Source organism: Lissotriton helveticus, chromosome 12 (assembly GCF_964261635.1).
Source record: "Lissotriton helveticus chromosome 12, aLisHel1.1, whole genome shotgun sequence".
Taxonomy (NCBI): Eukaryota; Metazoa; Chordata; class Amphibia; order Caudata; family Salamandridae; genus Lissotriton; species Lissotriton helveticus.
The window spans coordinates 756,841,003-756,856,055 of record NC_136073.1 but is presented as its reverse complement, the minus strand read 5'-3'; the positions used below and the strand labels follow the sequence as shown (position 1 = coordinate 756,856,055).

Here is a 15,053-nt window from a genome sequence, read left to right as displayed (position 1 = left end):
GGCGCAGGCGGCAATAGATGCGGTTGGTGACACGGGGGAGAGTGCAGCTCTCCTCCTAGCGGATATTGACAGAGCATTCGACTCAGTTAGCTGGACATACCTGTTCGCTCTCCTGCCTCGCCTCAATCTGGGCCCGGTGTTTATTTCATACATCAAACTCCTGTACACGGACATCACAGCATCTGTCCGTATCTCCGGTGCGATATCTGAGAAGTTCTCCATCGGCAGGGGGACTCGCCAGGGGTGCCTGCTCTCCCCATATTTATTTGCGCTCGCTATGGAGCCCCTGGCCTCCTGGGTGCGTATTGACGCACAAATGCGGGGCTTTGAATGGGGCGGCGCCCCCACGGATAGAATTGCACTATATGCAGATGATGTCCTCTTTTTCCTTACGGACTTAAACAGATCGGGCCCTCGAGTCTTGGAGATTATGCGTGTCTTCGGTGAGGTGTCGGGCCTCTATCTCAACCCACGTAAATCCACATTATGGGTGTTGGGTGGCAGGAGTGTGGCGGACTCCTGGGCGTCGGAGTCGCAGGTAGCTGTAGGGGGCTTGAAGTATCTGGGAGTGTTCCTCTCCGACTCCGCGGCTGTTGCTTGGGAACGTAATGTGGTCCCGGTATGGGAGAGGGTTCAGACGGATGTTAAGACGTGGTCCCGAATGCCCCTTACTATCTTTGGTCGATCTGCGATCTTCAAGATGGTCGCACTTCCGCGCCTCCTATACCAACTGCAGAGTCACCCAAACCCTATCGCTCCCCAGTGGTTTCGGCAAGTTAATTCGGTCCTGGGTCGCTTCCTATGGGCGGGAGGTGCTGCCAGGGTGGCGCTGCGGACCTGCTACCTGTCCACATATTGTGGTGGCTTGGCCACGTCCGATATCCTGTCTTATTATCAGGCCTCCCAAATGCTTGTACTTAATGAATGGTGGTATGGAGACAGGGGTGACCCGGCTTACGCCCTGGAGCGCTCCCTGATGGGTGACTGCACGCTACACACGATTTTATACTCAGCCAAAAAACGGAAAAAGCTCCCGTGTGTCACACGTGTGGTTTTTGCTGTGTGGCGACAAGCGCTGCGTCGTATGGGCTGGTGGGGTAGACTTACGGCGGAGACCCCGCTGTGGCAGAATGGACGGCTTCCTGGGTTGGCCTCTTTGACGGGGTTCAGTGGATGGGATGCCATCGGGATCTCGTCACTGGGACATGTACTGTCCGGCGTCACCCTGAAGTCGTTCCAGGAGCTCCAAACTGAGTTCCATATGCCCACGACCCAATTCTATCGCTATCTCCAATTTCGCCATGCACTGGCACCTGACATTGCCGGATTGGAGTCGCTGCCGGAATTCAGTCCGGTGGAGGCGAAGATCTTCATGGGAGACCTCGGTGATAAGAAGGTATCCCGAATCTATCAAACACTCATCACGCACTGTTCCTCCTCCCTACTCCCCCTTAAGGAGGCCTGGGAGAAAGACATCGGACGCTTGGACGAGGATGATTGGAGGGAGGCGCTGGAGTCCCCGCGAGGGGCTGCTATCGCGATGCGACTCCGCCTCATCCAATTCAAATACCTACACAGGGCCTACTACACCCGGGAGCGATTCTGGAGGGCGGGCCTGATTGGGTCCCCAGAGTGCCTGCGCTGTGGAACTGAAAGAGGTACGCTGTTGCATAGTGTGTGGTCCTGTGTCGGCCTTACCAGATTTTGGAGTGGTGTCTGGAATTGTCTGTCTGAAGTACTGGGATGGGACCTGCCCCGCACCCCTCGATTAGGGATTCTTCATGTCCTAGAGGGGGTAGGGGGGGAATATCTACAAGCGCCACCTCTTACTGCTGGGACTGGTGGTGGCCAAGAGGGACCTGGCACGGGCATGGAAAGGAGTGCGAGCCCCCCCACTGTGTGCTTGGAAGGCTGGCTTAGACTACTTTATGGGGCTGGAGCGCCCGGTGTTTGAAGCCAGGGGATGCCCCCGTAAGCATTATAAGATCTGGAGAAGGTGGGCGGAGTATAGGGGACTGTTCCTAGACCCCCCGATGGTACAAGAAGATGACTGGCAGGAGGCGAGTGGCCCGCAGACCTGAGGTGGTACACAGTACCGGACACATTAAGACCAAGTGATGAAGGTTTACTATGATCACGTGCAACGGGTTAGGGAGGGATAAGGGGTGGGTAGTTGGGAAGTTGGGTGGTTGGGGATGGGGGTGGAGGGCAGGAAGGGGGTTTGCATTCCTCGTATAATTACTTGAGATTTGTACATGCTAAAGAAACCTGTCTTGATATTTGGTGGCACTCTCCTGACTGTGGAGAGCCATATATATGCCTCTCTCTGATCATTCAATAAAACTTTGTTGTGAAAAAAAAAGTTAAGGTGTTAACAATGAATGTATGCGGGCTGAATGATAGGCTGAAAAGGCAAAAGGTAGCTCTATTAATTAAAAACACCCAGGCAGAATTTATATGTTTACAAGAGACACACATAGAAGGCAATAAGCCTTTCTTGTTGGAACAATTGGGGCTGCGCTTGCTGGCATATTCAAAACATGGGGCAAAGGTCAGGGGAGTGGCCATACTAACTAAACTACCTAACGTTAGCACGAGGAAGAAATTAGAAGATCCTTGGGGCAGGTGGGCCCTGATTGAGTGTCTGATTGGAGAAGACTGGATTACTTTAGGGTCCGTCTATGGGTCAACGGAGGATGACCCTGAAGTATTCGAGTTCCTAGATATAGAACTGGCTACCTGGGCACCAAGAGTGATCCTCGCAGGAGACTTCAACATCGACGGGGCATCAGGTTTGGGACTGAATAATAGAGGCCTATACCAAGGAAGGAAAAAGAGGGTGTGTAGAGCAATCCGAAGTATGGCCAGTAACAACGCCTTTATAGATGTCTGGGAAGAGCTTAAAGCGGGCGAGGACGGCTTCACTTACTACTCGGCCCCCCCATAGGAAGTGCATCCGTCTGGAGTACTTCTTCACCTCCAGGTTACCCTCAAATATCCTCACTATAGTGAGGCTACCCCGTATTCTGTCTGATCACAACCCTCTATTATTGACAATAACGGGCAGTGGGCTTAAAAGACAGGTTAAATCATGGACATTTGAAAGAGAACTCCTGACGGATATAGACTACATTACACACATGCACGTTTGGATAAAGAGCTTCTGGGATATCAATAGAGGGAGTACTAATCCAGGAAATGATTGGGATACCTTTAAAGCCGGGGTGCGAGGTGAAACACTGAGCTTTAGTCTAGCCAATCAGAAAAAGGAGAAAGCCAAGGTAGATCGGGTAAATAGCGACCTGTTGAAAGCAGAGCAGAGACTTGAACAGGCTATTACTGAGGGGCGGGAGCTGGAACAATATCTAATGGAGACCATGATGGCTAAAGCAGAAGCAGAAGAGAGTATAGCAATAAAATCAGCTAAGATTTACAATGCTAAGAGAGAGCAATGCTATGAATATAGTGAAAGGGTAGGGCGGACACTTGCAACACGCACAAGACAGAGGATGGCAAAAGAGGAAATTAAAGAGATAAGAGACAGCGGGGGTAATATGGTTTCAGATAGGGAAGGTATCCTCGAGGTCTTTAGGGAGTTCTATTGCAAGCTTTATGAGGAGGAGCAGGATAGGGATCCTGCCGATATTCAGAGGTACCTGCAAGACCTACCAATTAAAACCCTACAGGAGATAGATAGGGACTCTCTCGAGACCTGCTTAGAGGCAGAAGAAATTACGGAGGCTATGCTCAGTTTGCCTTCCGGCAAGGCTGCCGGGCCGGATTTGTTACCCGGGGAATTCGACAAAGTGTTTTTTGCATCAATTATCTCAGAGCTAGTTAAGACACTTAGAGAGGCACAGTTGGGGCATTATATACCAGCCAGCTGGGCAGGGGCAGATATTGTTGTAATCCTTAAAAAAGGGAAACCCCCCGCAGAGCCCGGATCATACCGCCCGATTACACTGATTAATGCTGACCTAAAAATCTTCTCTAAAACATTAGCGAACAGACTTGCTAGGGTAACAGAGCAATTAGTAAGCATTAATCAGCATGGCTTTATTCCACATAGAGGAACTACACTCCAAGTTAGAAAAATGATCACGCTATTTGATGTAAAAGGGACGGAGGAGAAACCTATCGCAGCTATGTTACTAGATGCCGAAAAGGCCTTCGACCGCGTGGCATGGGAATTTCTGTGGGCAGTGCTAAGGAAAGGGAGAATTGGAGAAGGATTTATAAAATCGATACAATCATAGTATGTAGGACCAACGGCGTGTGTAAGGGTGAATGCAAGCCGCACTACCCCATTTAGAATTACACGGGGCACACGACAGGGGTGCCCATGCTCACCCTTGCTCTTTGCACTTTACATAGACCCACTAATTAAGAAACTGGAGCTAAATGATGGAATTAGGCCGCTAGATACTAAGATGGGACTGATTAAGGTACTAGCATACGCAGATGATATCGCGATTATCACACCCTCACCAGCAGAGGCCATCAGTAAAATAGAACAGGAGGCGGAGCAATTTGGGCAGGTCGCGGGGTACGCACTAAATAAAACTAAGACACAAATTATAAAGAACACATATGCAACATGCACAGATTCACGGGTGGTGGCTGAGGGGGTTTACTTAGGAATAACTATCACTGCTGACCTGGGCAATTTAGTGGACTTAAATACCTCCCCTATCATCGCGAAAGCGAAGAAGGATTTGGATAGGATACATAACCTGCATATGTCCATAGTTGGCAGGGTAAACTATATCAAAATGAATCTCCTCCCGAAATGTCTATATATATTTAGAACTATACCTCTATTTTTTAACCCACATTTGTTTAGTAGAATAGAGCTCATAATAAACCGGTTTATTTGGTCACAGGGTAAAACAAGAAGGGCATTAAAATTTATGGCATTACCAAGAGATGGGGGGGGGGGGGGGGGCACTACCGGATCTGAGACTTTATTACTGGGCAGCAGTGCTGCAGCAAATAACGGGCCTCATTGGTGCTGCCGAGATGGAAGGAGAATTCTATACCGGCTCGTTAGAGATATACGATTTGATTTTAGGTGAGGAGGCACAGAATGTATTCCTGAGATACACTGAACCGAGCGACTTTAAGAGGACCAGATTCAAGACCCTGGAGGCAGCTTATAAGGTGTGGAAGGCGTTTAAAAAGAGCTTTGGACTGGGTAGATACCATGCATATACTAGGTTAGGGAACGACCCCACATTACCCCCAGAGATCTTTTCTGATACTGTTTTCAAGGAATGGGGACGGTTAGGAGTGAAAAGAATGGGGGATTTGATAGGCCCGCTAGGAGTGCGCCAATTCTCAGAGATACAGAGAAAGTTTGGGCTCAGTACAAGGACGTTTCTTTAAATATTTACAGATAAGAAGCTTATTGGCTGGAAAGAGAGGAGGACCTCTAGGATTTGGAGACAATACAATATTACAAGTAATAGAAGGGGGACACGGCTGTACGATAAAAAGGTTCTATGCTGAACTTATAGCACACAGGGGAGATGACCTGGGTAAATTTGAAGCAAAATGGATTGATGCGCTAGGGATTACTGAGGGGATCTTTGAGAAGTCATTGCAGATGGGACAGGAGGTTCTCCGCTCTTCTTCATTGCAATCCCAGCACTACAAGACCTTGTACAAGCTATACTACACCCCAGCCAGAAATGCACAGTGGGGGGGGAACACAAGGGATAACATGCCCAAGATGTGATAGCCAGGAGGGAGACATAGTCCACATGTTCGGGGAATGCCCCAACCTGGTCCCTCTGATAAAAGAAATCGAAGGGTTTTTAGATCGATCGCTGAATTGTAAGTTAACGATGACATCCGAAGTAATATTAATGGGACTGGAGAGCAATCACAGTTTGAGAACTTTTTGTTTGTAGCCATGGCAGTATTTCGTCTATGCATAGCTTCAGCATGGCGAGATAAGCACCCCCCCACTATGCAGCAATGGTTGGCCAGGCTTTTACATATATACAACATGGAAAAAGCGTTATACGCCAGAAAAGGGAAGAAGGGCAGATCCCTCGGTCTGCAGATCTGGAAACCAATAACAGATTGGAAGAATAGGGTGGCAGGAAACATAGAATTTCCATAGGGCCTCAAGTCGGGTGTGTAATGAAAATCAGGAATACTAATCAAGCTGTATCCATGGGGTTATGTTTAGTTGTTCAACCTACTTGGTTGTTTTTTGTTGTTTTTTTTTCTCTTTCCAGCTGTTTTGATTGATGCTCTAGCTTACCCAGTATAATTTGCCAGGCAGAGTTCTTGTAACCTGAGATATAGAAATGTTGTGGAAAAAACAAAATTTGATTGTATTTGTTTTTTGCATTTTTCATGTCCTGTGCGGGGGCGGGAATAAACGTAAAAATGTTTTGAATAAAAATTTTAAAAAAAGCAATTTAGAATAATACTAAAACATATAAATACATAAAATGTTTTAAAATATAAATATTCCCATTCATTGCCAATGAACAACCTACTTTTTGTAATAATTGCTTTATCTATTTCAAGAATTTCCTCCCCCTGCTCTCAGTCCTCCTCAGAAAGACGGTAGTGCTGGCCCTGATTGCATCAAGGCTGGACTACGCAAATGTCCTATATCTAGGCTTACCAGAATATCTTTTAGGTAGCCTACAGGTGTTTCAGAATGCGGTGGCCTGAGCAGTGGCATAACGAAACTTGAGGGGGCCCACCTGCACAGTATATGAAGGGGGCCCCCTCCGACCACACTCAGTAGCTCTGCTGACAGGTACTGGGCTGAAGGGGCCCCCTGGAGGTCGGGCCCCCCGCACCACGGGGGCTGAAGGGGCCTTTTTTACGCCCTTGGGCCAGAGTTATTCTGATGGTAGGACCCAGGGCTCACATGACACACACCCCCCCCCCCCACTTTAAAACTCTTCATTGGCTTCTGGTGCATAAGAGGGTCCACTTAAAGGCTCTTACCCTGGCCTTTAAGGCCCTACACAACTCAGGGGCCCATTATATTAGTAAAAGGATCCAGCACTACGCCCCTCAACGAACGTTAAGGTCCACGATGCAGTTTCTGGTGACCGTTCCTAGGTTTTCCCGTTACAGCACAGGCGGCCGCTCTTTTCAAGTGGTGGCATCCCGCTTGTGGAACGGACTGCCACCTTCTCTTAGACAGGCATCTGACTTAGGTGTGTTCAGGAGGAAATTAAAAACCTGGCTGTTTCAATAGTATGACTAGCTAGCTGCTGTTCGCTCACTCTGCCTGTTTTAACGGTCTTTAGCGCTGGACACTCCGTGGAGTAGCCGTGCGCTTTACAAATACCCAATTACAATGTTTAGATCAGTTTGTGTCTGTATTGTTTAAGGTTAAACGTATTTTCTCTGCTTTTTGTCACTTTATCACCAAGTCACATCATTGTATGTATTTGTTCATGTTCTTCACAGCCTCATTTACAAAAAGAAAAATGTGTGCATATTTTTTTTTTAATATACTACTTTGAATATACTAAATGAGCATAATTGCTGTTGTGTGTTTTGTTTATTTGTTGTGGGTGGTGTAAAACAATTGTCAGCATAAGCCCACACTTCCCCAGTGTTTTGAAGAATATGCTTTGATCTTATATAGGTGCAACATTCAAACACCTTTTATTCACGCAAATAAATTGTTAAACCCACAAAGTCTTCTGTCGGGTGTCACAATCTAGTATGCTAGGCAAGTCTGCACGTGCAGCTATAACCAAGAACTACTTAAGGTCTCTCAATGCATAAGCTCAGCTGCACAACCGGACCATCAAGCGCTTATTTTATTCTGGCTACAGCTAGCAGGAGTCCAACACCTTAAACCCAAAAGCCATCGAGGAAACAAAGACACTCAGATGGTAACGTCAGCAGTTGTAAAAATAGGAGTAGGAAATGTGTCCTAAATGTTACACGATGCGCTTGACAGCAGGCACATTTAACCTCTGCACTATTTTATTTAGAGTCAAACCTCATCTTAGAATGCATTAAAATCTTGCCACCAAGCTTATTACCCAAAAGTGCTTTCTTCCCACTAAAGCACTCTGGAACTTAGCTGGATACATTGGTATCTATTCAGCAGTAGCCTAGGGACCCGTGAGATATTTTACAACACAGTCAGCGACCAATTAATGAAAACAGAACATATTTAATATCACATTCCTTCATGCTGCCAACTTCTTGGGGCCAAAAAATGAAATCCATTTTATAAACTGACTGTCAGGCTCAGCTCCTGAAAGCCCCCTTATACTAACTCACCCCTACCCCAATGTATGCGATCTACTAGGTCTCCCCCCACCCCACACACACATTTCAAACACATAGCAACACAGTTACAGCACAATGCCATTTTGGAGTTTTGATAGTTTTTTTATTTAGTGTAGGTTTGTTAAACAGGACCGAAGTAGCCTCTCTGAGCACTTCGCATGCAGCAACAGTTCACAAGAGATACAAAAGCAACGTAGCACCACAAGAGAGGTCACCAAACTATAAACATGTCAAGTTACCAGAGACGCCCAAAACGAGTACACTTTTCTCGGGTGTTATCTACGTCATTGATGACTTCCGCAGCGTTGCCATACTTTGCTCTGGACAGTGCCAGCACTTCGCTACATAATTGCCATATAGAAAATAGGATATTGACAGCTCATATCTTCTGTAACAAAATATTCAGACTAACTGCATCTGCGCCCTCCCCGAATCATCCACATTTGCAATGGGTAATTATGAACCACGATACAAAACCACACATTAGTTTAGTTTAGTCCCTGGACATCAGAAAATGTATTAACTAAGGACCCTACGTGAACCTGTCTAATGTTATAAAACGGCATATTTCCTATGCCAGCACTCCCAAATCAAATGGCAGGTTCCAGAATATAGACTAACCTCCAGTTTCCCGATTTTGGACCTGAAACATTTTCTTGTCTTTACTTTCCGATTCCAAACAAGTTCCATTCAAAAGTACCCGAAGGTATGTAACCAGAAGGCTAGTTTTAAACTGATAGGCTGAGAGATGGTTATGGGCGGGTCTTCGTGACTGTACTTCCCAGGGAGCCCTGCCATTGGTCAGAAGAAGTGACCGGCCCAGAAAAACAGGGCACACCTTTCTTCAAAGAACCCGCCACTACCGCTGCACCGGAAGTGACCGCCCCTTGCTCCGGAAGATATGCACCCGTTCTACGTGAAATGCTGCGTCTATCAAAACATAAAACGCCCAGTCGCTGTCGTGTGGGCAGACTGTATAGGAAAATCCCAAGATTAGAACTGTCTCTAGAGAACTTGTTGCCATTTGGGAAAAAAGTGAAAACAGCACAACGGTGGACTGATTTAAATGCTTTATGGCCGTGGTTCTGAAACTGGGGTGCAGTTAGGGTAGTTTCGCTATCTAATAATTATGTTGAAGAATGATGCCGACTCTGGTTGTTTTTTTTAAGCTAACATTTTTTCGGTCATTAGATGACGGCTACGGCACATTATTTTAGACTTTGCTTTTCCTTCCCTACGTCTATGTAGATCTGATGGGCGAAAGTGAGAATTTAGTGCTGTTGTTGCATGTAAACAGCCATCCATTATTACGCCAAAACCTCCTGTGATTCTGGGCAAATCACTTAATCTCCCCGTGCCTAAAAAATGAAAGTGTGTCCTCATGTAACGTAACTGGAAAATATGTAAATCGCTCTGATCCCTGATTCGGTTCGGGTCTAGTTCGCGCTTTAAAACTCTGCAAAAAAAAAAAACAGCGCAATTTTTCAACCTCGTTATTTTTTTGTTAAAAGGTGTTGTGAATTTTATACAGGGGATGATTAATCAAGCATTGATAACTGAGGAGCATATGAGGCCAAAATCAAACATTGGAAAGGCGTCTCCTAGTGGGTAATCACAAATTCTGGCAAGTGGCCCCAACCATGACGTAGCACGCAAGAACTAGAGCGCGACTCTACATATCTCCCTCTTTTTATTAACAACAGAAAACAATTGTCTTTCAACGTCCCAAAGGCTGCTTAGCTTCCCCCCAGTTCAAAGTCTCGGAAGCGGGTGGACCTTACCACCGCTCTGCCTGCTCGTGTGCGTCTTACCGCTGTGGAGAAGGCTTCCCCGGTGCCCCCGGCCGGCTGATCTAAGAAAAGGGGCTTGTGCTGAACAGCCAGTGTCAATCAAACAAAACGCTTGGAGCCTGAATATTAACCTTCTTTCTACCTGCTCGCTCTGCTGGAGCCCTGGTCGGCGACTAACCCACAACTTGCCGCTCCCGCTGTGCGGGAGCCGCTGCGTGCTGCTTTGCCCACACCTGTCTGGAAAAGATCATCTGCCAAGCTGCCGCGGCGCTGAGAGGCTGCAGGGGTGTAGCGCTGCAGGGACTCACTGTTCCAGGAGTCCCTGCGAGACCTGATGACATCCGGTCAGCGCCCCCTGCCTGCCCCGCCCACGGCCGCCCTCGCAAGTACAAATTCAGTGTAAGGACCGTCTCGCGGGACGCCTGGCGAAGCCCGGGCAAAGGGCGGGCCGTCTGTGGCAGTCCGGGGACGTACAAGGACGGGACGGGCCACCCTATTAACATCCATATCCACATTTTTCATGTACTGGGCAACCTTGTGATAAGTAATACATCCGATTGCCAGTGTGGTAAGTGTAACAACAAAGATACAGAGACTGAGGCAAAGGGAGACGGTGATTTGTGCGGAAGATTTAATAACAACCACATATAACTCACTGGAGTAAGCACTATCATTTACAGCTATCAGGCCTAATACAGGAAAGAATAATGGGATTCAAAAAACTAAGATCTCGTACAATATTTATGAAGCGAATGGGCACTGAGGAAGCAGTCAGGAAATCCTCTGACAAAGCAGTAAAACATGATCGGATAACTAGGACCCCTGCAATTAGTAATTACTTTTCTGCCTTATCATCAAAAAGGGAATCATCTACCCACATCCCGGAAATAGGATAAAACCTGGATCCTTTTGAAAATATGGAGGAAAAAATGCTTAATTCTTTGAACCAACAACCTACCCAAAATCTAAGTGAGCTTGATCTTGAACTTAATCATAAGATAATCTGCTCATCACAGGAGTCACAATCCCTGGACCATGATGTGATTCTCTTAACATCCTCAACTCCAATAAAACGGTCAGGGAGTCCAGATCGTATTGACGAACCTCATGGAATCAACTTGAAGTTAGTGGAAAATAATTCAGAAGCACAGTCAATCCCAGAGAAGTTTCCCAACAGTTCTTCGAAAGAAACATTAGAACAAGATCTAGTACTTGATTCCTCTCTGGACCCTTTCTTTCCTAAAAATAATAATACCACAAATTCCGTAACACCAATGTCAAAGGCTCTTTTCTCTCTACAGGAAATCTTGGAATCTGTCCTTTCTTTTCTAGGACATATTCTGGAAAATTCGGACCAAACTTTAGATGCACAAATTGGTATACTAACGTTCTTAGTAGAGGAGAAAAAGAAAAAAGAATCCGCTGAAGCAATAAAAAAACAACAAACATCTGATACGACGCAATTGCAAAAGAATAACTCAATTAAAATCAGCAAAAGTATACAGATACAAACAAAACGTGACTTTAGCACTCAAACATCAGAAATAGGAAAAATAGGAAAACAAACAAAGGAATATCTGGAAATCCATAAGGATTCCACTATATACTCCTTAAAAAAACTCTTCAGAGAAGAACCTCCAAAAGTTGCCAAACAGTATTCTATTTTTTCGAAATCTACCAAGAAAACGGATTCGCACCAAATTGATTGTGACAAGGGTGATCAGGAAAACGGCACTAAACACATACCTGATGCTGATCAAGGAGAAATAATCTCTAAAATAACAGAAATTCAGGAAGAAGGAAGGAAAAAAAGGAGAAGAAAGCCGATAAGAAGAATTAATAAAAAGAAAACTCGTAAGCTCAAATTTCAAAAACCTACCACACCTCGAAAAATCTGTGAGAGACAAGATGAAATTACAATCCTTAATATCAACAAAAAAGAGGCAACCAGTGATGGAAAAATCACACAAAAAGTACAATCATTGAATCCAAGAGCTGAGGAATATCATCCGTCCATATTATTTTCAAAAATAGGGCATAGAAATAAAGGAATAGGAGAAGATGATGATAAGATATCCTTACATGGGGAAACGAAGCCGTCCAAATTTTTACAATTTGAAGAACTTTTTCCCATCGATAACGTGCCACTCAATCGAGGAAGGATAATCAACCTTCTCCAACAAATATTGCCTTTACAATCCTTGACCAGCAAAGAAATAGACCTGGTGATCTTCCCCAAAAAATAAAATAGCAAAATAGCGATGGTATCTTTTTGGTCATCAGTTCTTCCTGGGATTATTCTTAGTGAAAAGGAGATACTTCATAAGTGCGGCTATGACGTAATTGAAATATCTGAACCGGAGGCAAATAAATCTAATAAAAGGTCCCATGGTATTTTTGGGCCAAACCTTAGTATGCAATCCAAACATCATTACAAAAATATTCTTGAACCAGAAGATTTAAGATCGATTTATTCAGGGAAGGATACCCTGAAAATCCATGTGAACAATGGTGAAAGGGTAGTATGGTGCAAAGATTTAGAAGTAAAGGAGGCTAAAAAAACTATAAAGTCTTGGGTCTCGGAGACATTAAACAGCAACAAAATTACTAAATGCCAACAACTTACTGTTTAACAATGGCTTGAAGATTACCTCGTGGAATATGGCTGGAAAAACAAAGAATAAAATGATTGAAGCTACTATAAATCAACCAGACATCTTGATTCTACAGGAAACCTGGGCAACAAAATCTTTCTTCCATAAAGGCTACTATGTTTATGATACCCCTGCAAAAGCAACTAATCGGGGCCATGCAAAGGGTGGACTGGCAATCCTACTTAGGGAGGAATACTTATGGGCTCAAAAGACTGCCGAGACTAATTCCGATAATCTTCAATGCATTAAGGTATCATTAAAAACACACATCACAGCCCTACCAAAGGCAATCTTGCTCTTTAATGTATATGCCCCACCTGGCACTAACCAAGACGCCCTATTTGCGGACATTATGGAAACTATCTCTCGGATAATAGAAGACCGATCATATCTGTCATATATAATTATGGGCGATCTTAATGGAAAAATCTCTAACTGTGAAATTAGAAAGTGGGTAAACCTATATAAAGAAGAATCACTGGAAATATCCATTCCAAAATTTCCCAAAGGAATAAACTCAGATAAAAGAGGTAAATTGCTATTATCATTACTTCCAAATCTAAATGGGACAATCCTGAATGGCAATGTAGAAGGAGACTGTTAGACGGGGACCCTGAGGGTCGGCCGGATACCGAGGGAGAGATCCCCGAGGGGGACCGTCTCCGGCGATCGTACAGACAAGTACCCTCCCTCCCCACAAACAGGCACCACACCAAGTCGAGTTCAAGGCTTTATATAAGGTTCTTAAGGCAAGGATATCAGCGATACAGGATAACTTGGACCCGGGGGTCCTCTCACTTCTAGTCTCTGTAGGGAAAGGGGGTAGCGGGACAGTCTTGGTACCGGATCGGTACAGGTAGTGGTAAAAGGCGAGCTCACAATCCTCGAGCTGGAGGGTCTGTGGATCGGGCCGCGGCAGCGCCAGCAGGCCAAGGTGATAGTCTCATAAAGCAGAGGGCCGCGGCAGCGCCAGCAGGCCAAGTCGATGGTTTCACGAGGCAGAGGGCCGCGGCAGCGCCAGCAGGCCAAGTCGATGGTTTCACGAGGCAGAGGGCCGCGGCAGCGCCAGCAGGCCAAGACAATGGTTTCACGAGGCAGAGGGCCGCGGCAGCGCCAGCAGGCCAAGACGATGGTTTCACGAGGCAGAGGGCCGCGGCAGCGCCAGCAGGCCAAGACGATGGTTTCACGAGGCAGAGGGCCGCGGCAGCGCCAGCAGGCCAAGTCACGGATGAGTTCTTCTCGGGTCTCTCGACTCCAGGATACAACTGCTTTCCTGGTCTGGCCCTGCCCCAGTTATAGGTCTGGTCCCCTTTGATGTCCGGACCCTCGCGCCTGGGGGCCGGGAGGTCCGGGATGAGGGAGTCCAGACACCCAGCAGGGGGGTGGAGCCAGCGCCCAGGCGGCCTGGGGTGATCGACACCTGGCGGAGGAGAGCCGTTGACGATTCCTTCTCCCATTGACTTGCCAAGTGATCACTCTGCCTCCTGGGAGGATGGTGGGGCCTCGATGTCGGGGCCGGCCGGGCCCGGGGTTAGGGTCGAGTTGAGGCCACGCGGCCTCGTGCTGCAGTGCCCCAAGATGGCGGCCGGGTCGATGTCGTGGGGTAGATGGTGACCCGGGCCAGCTGGGTCCGGAGCTGGTGTCTTGTAGTGGAGGGATTGCAGGGTACTTCGGGTGGTCGTTTGTGGACTCTGGCTGGGGATGCAGGGAGAGCCAGGGTCCTGGTCCCATTGCGGGGAGGGGGGGCAGCTCGAACATGCGGCCTGTCCAACATGCGTCCCCCCCAGCTGAAGGCGGGGAGAGTCAGCCATCTTCCTGGGGACTCTCCTCGCTGAGGCGGAAAAAGCGTGACAGGCCGTCGGCGTTGGTGTGGTCCTGGCCTGGACGATGTTCCACCGTGAAGTCCATCCCCTGCAGGGAGATGGACCAGCGCAACAGCTTCGGGTTCTCCCCCCGCATTTGCATCAGCCATTGCAGGGGTCGGTGGTCTGTTTGCACCCGGAAGTGGGTGCCGAAGAGGTATGGCCGGAGCTTCTTGGGTGCCCAGACTACGGCGAAGGCCTCCCTCTCAATGGTGCTCCAGCGCTGTTCTCGGGGCAAGAGGCGTCTGCTGATGAAGACCACCGGATGGTCGACCCCTTCGGTGTTGAGTTGGGAGAGGACGGCCCCCACACCATGATCGGAGGCGTCCGTCTGCACAATGAATTCCCGGCTGTAGTCGGGAGCCTGGAGCACGGGGGCCGTGCACATGGCGGTCTTTAGCTTCTCGAAGGCTGATTGGCAGTCCGGGGTCCAGTTGACGGTTTTGGGGCTCTTTTTGGAG

General features: G+C 47.2%; 1 protein-coding gene across 2 annotated transcripts in view; it reads right to left on the bottom strand.

The window, feature by feature from the left end:
* Positions 1-8,991, bottom strand: part of IQGAP3 (IQ motif containing GTPase activating protein 3) — a 307,137-nt gene extending 298,146 nt beyond the window's left edge. For both annotated transcript variants that reach the window (XM_078671026.1, XM_078671027.1), the window contains exon 1: positions 8,908-8,991. In XM_078671026.1, the coding sequence (XP_078527152.1) occupies positions 8,908-8,938 (31 nt within the window). In that variant the 5' untranslated portion in view covers positions 8,939-8,991. The remainder of the gene's footprint in view (positions 1-8,907) is intronic.
* Between the last annotated feature and the right edge of the window lie 6,062 nt (positions 8,992-15,053).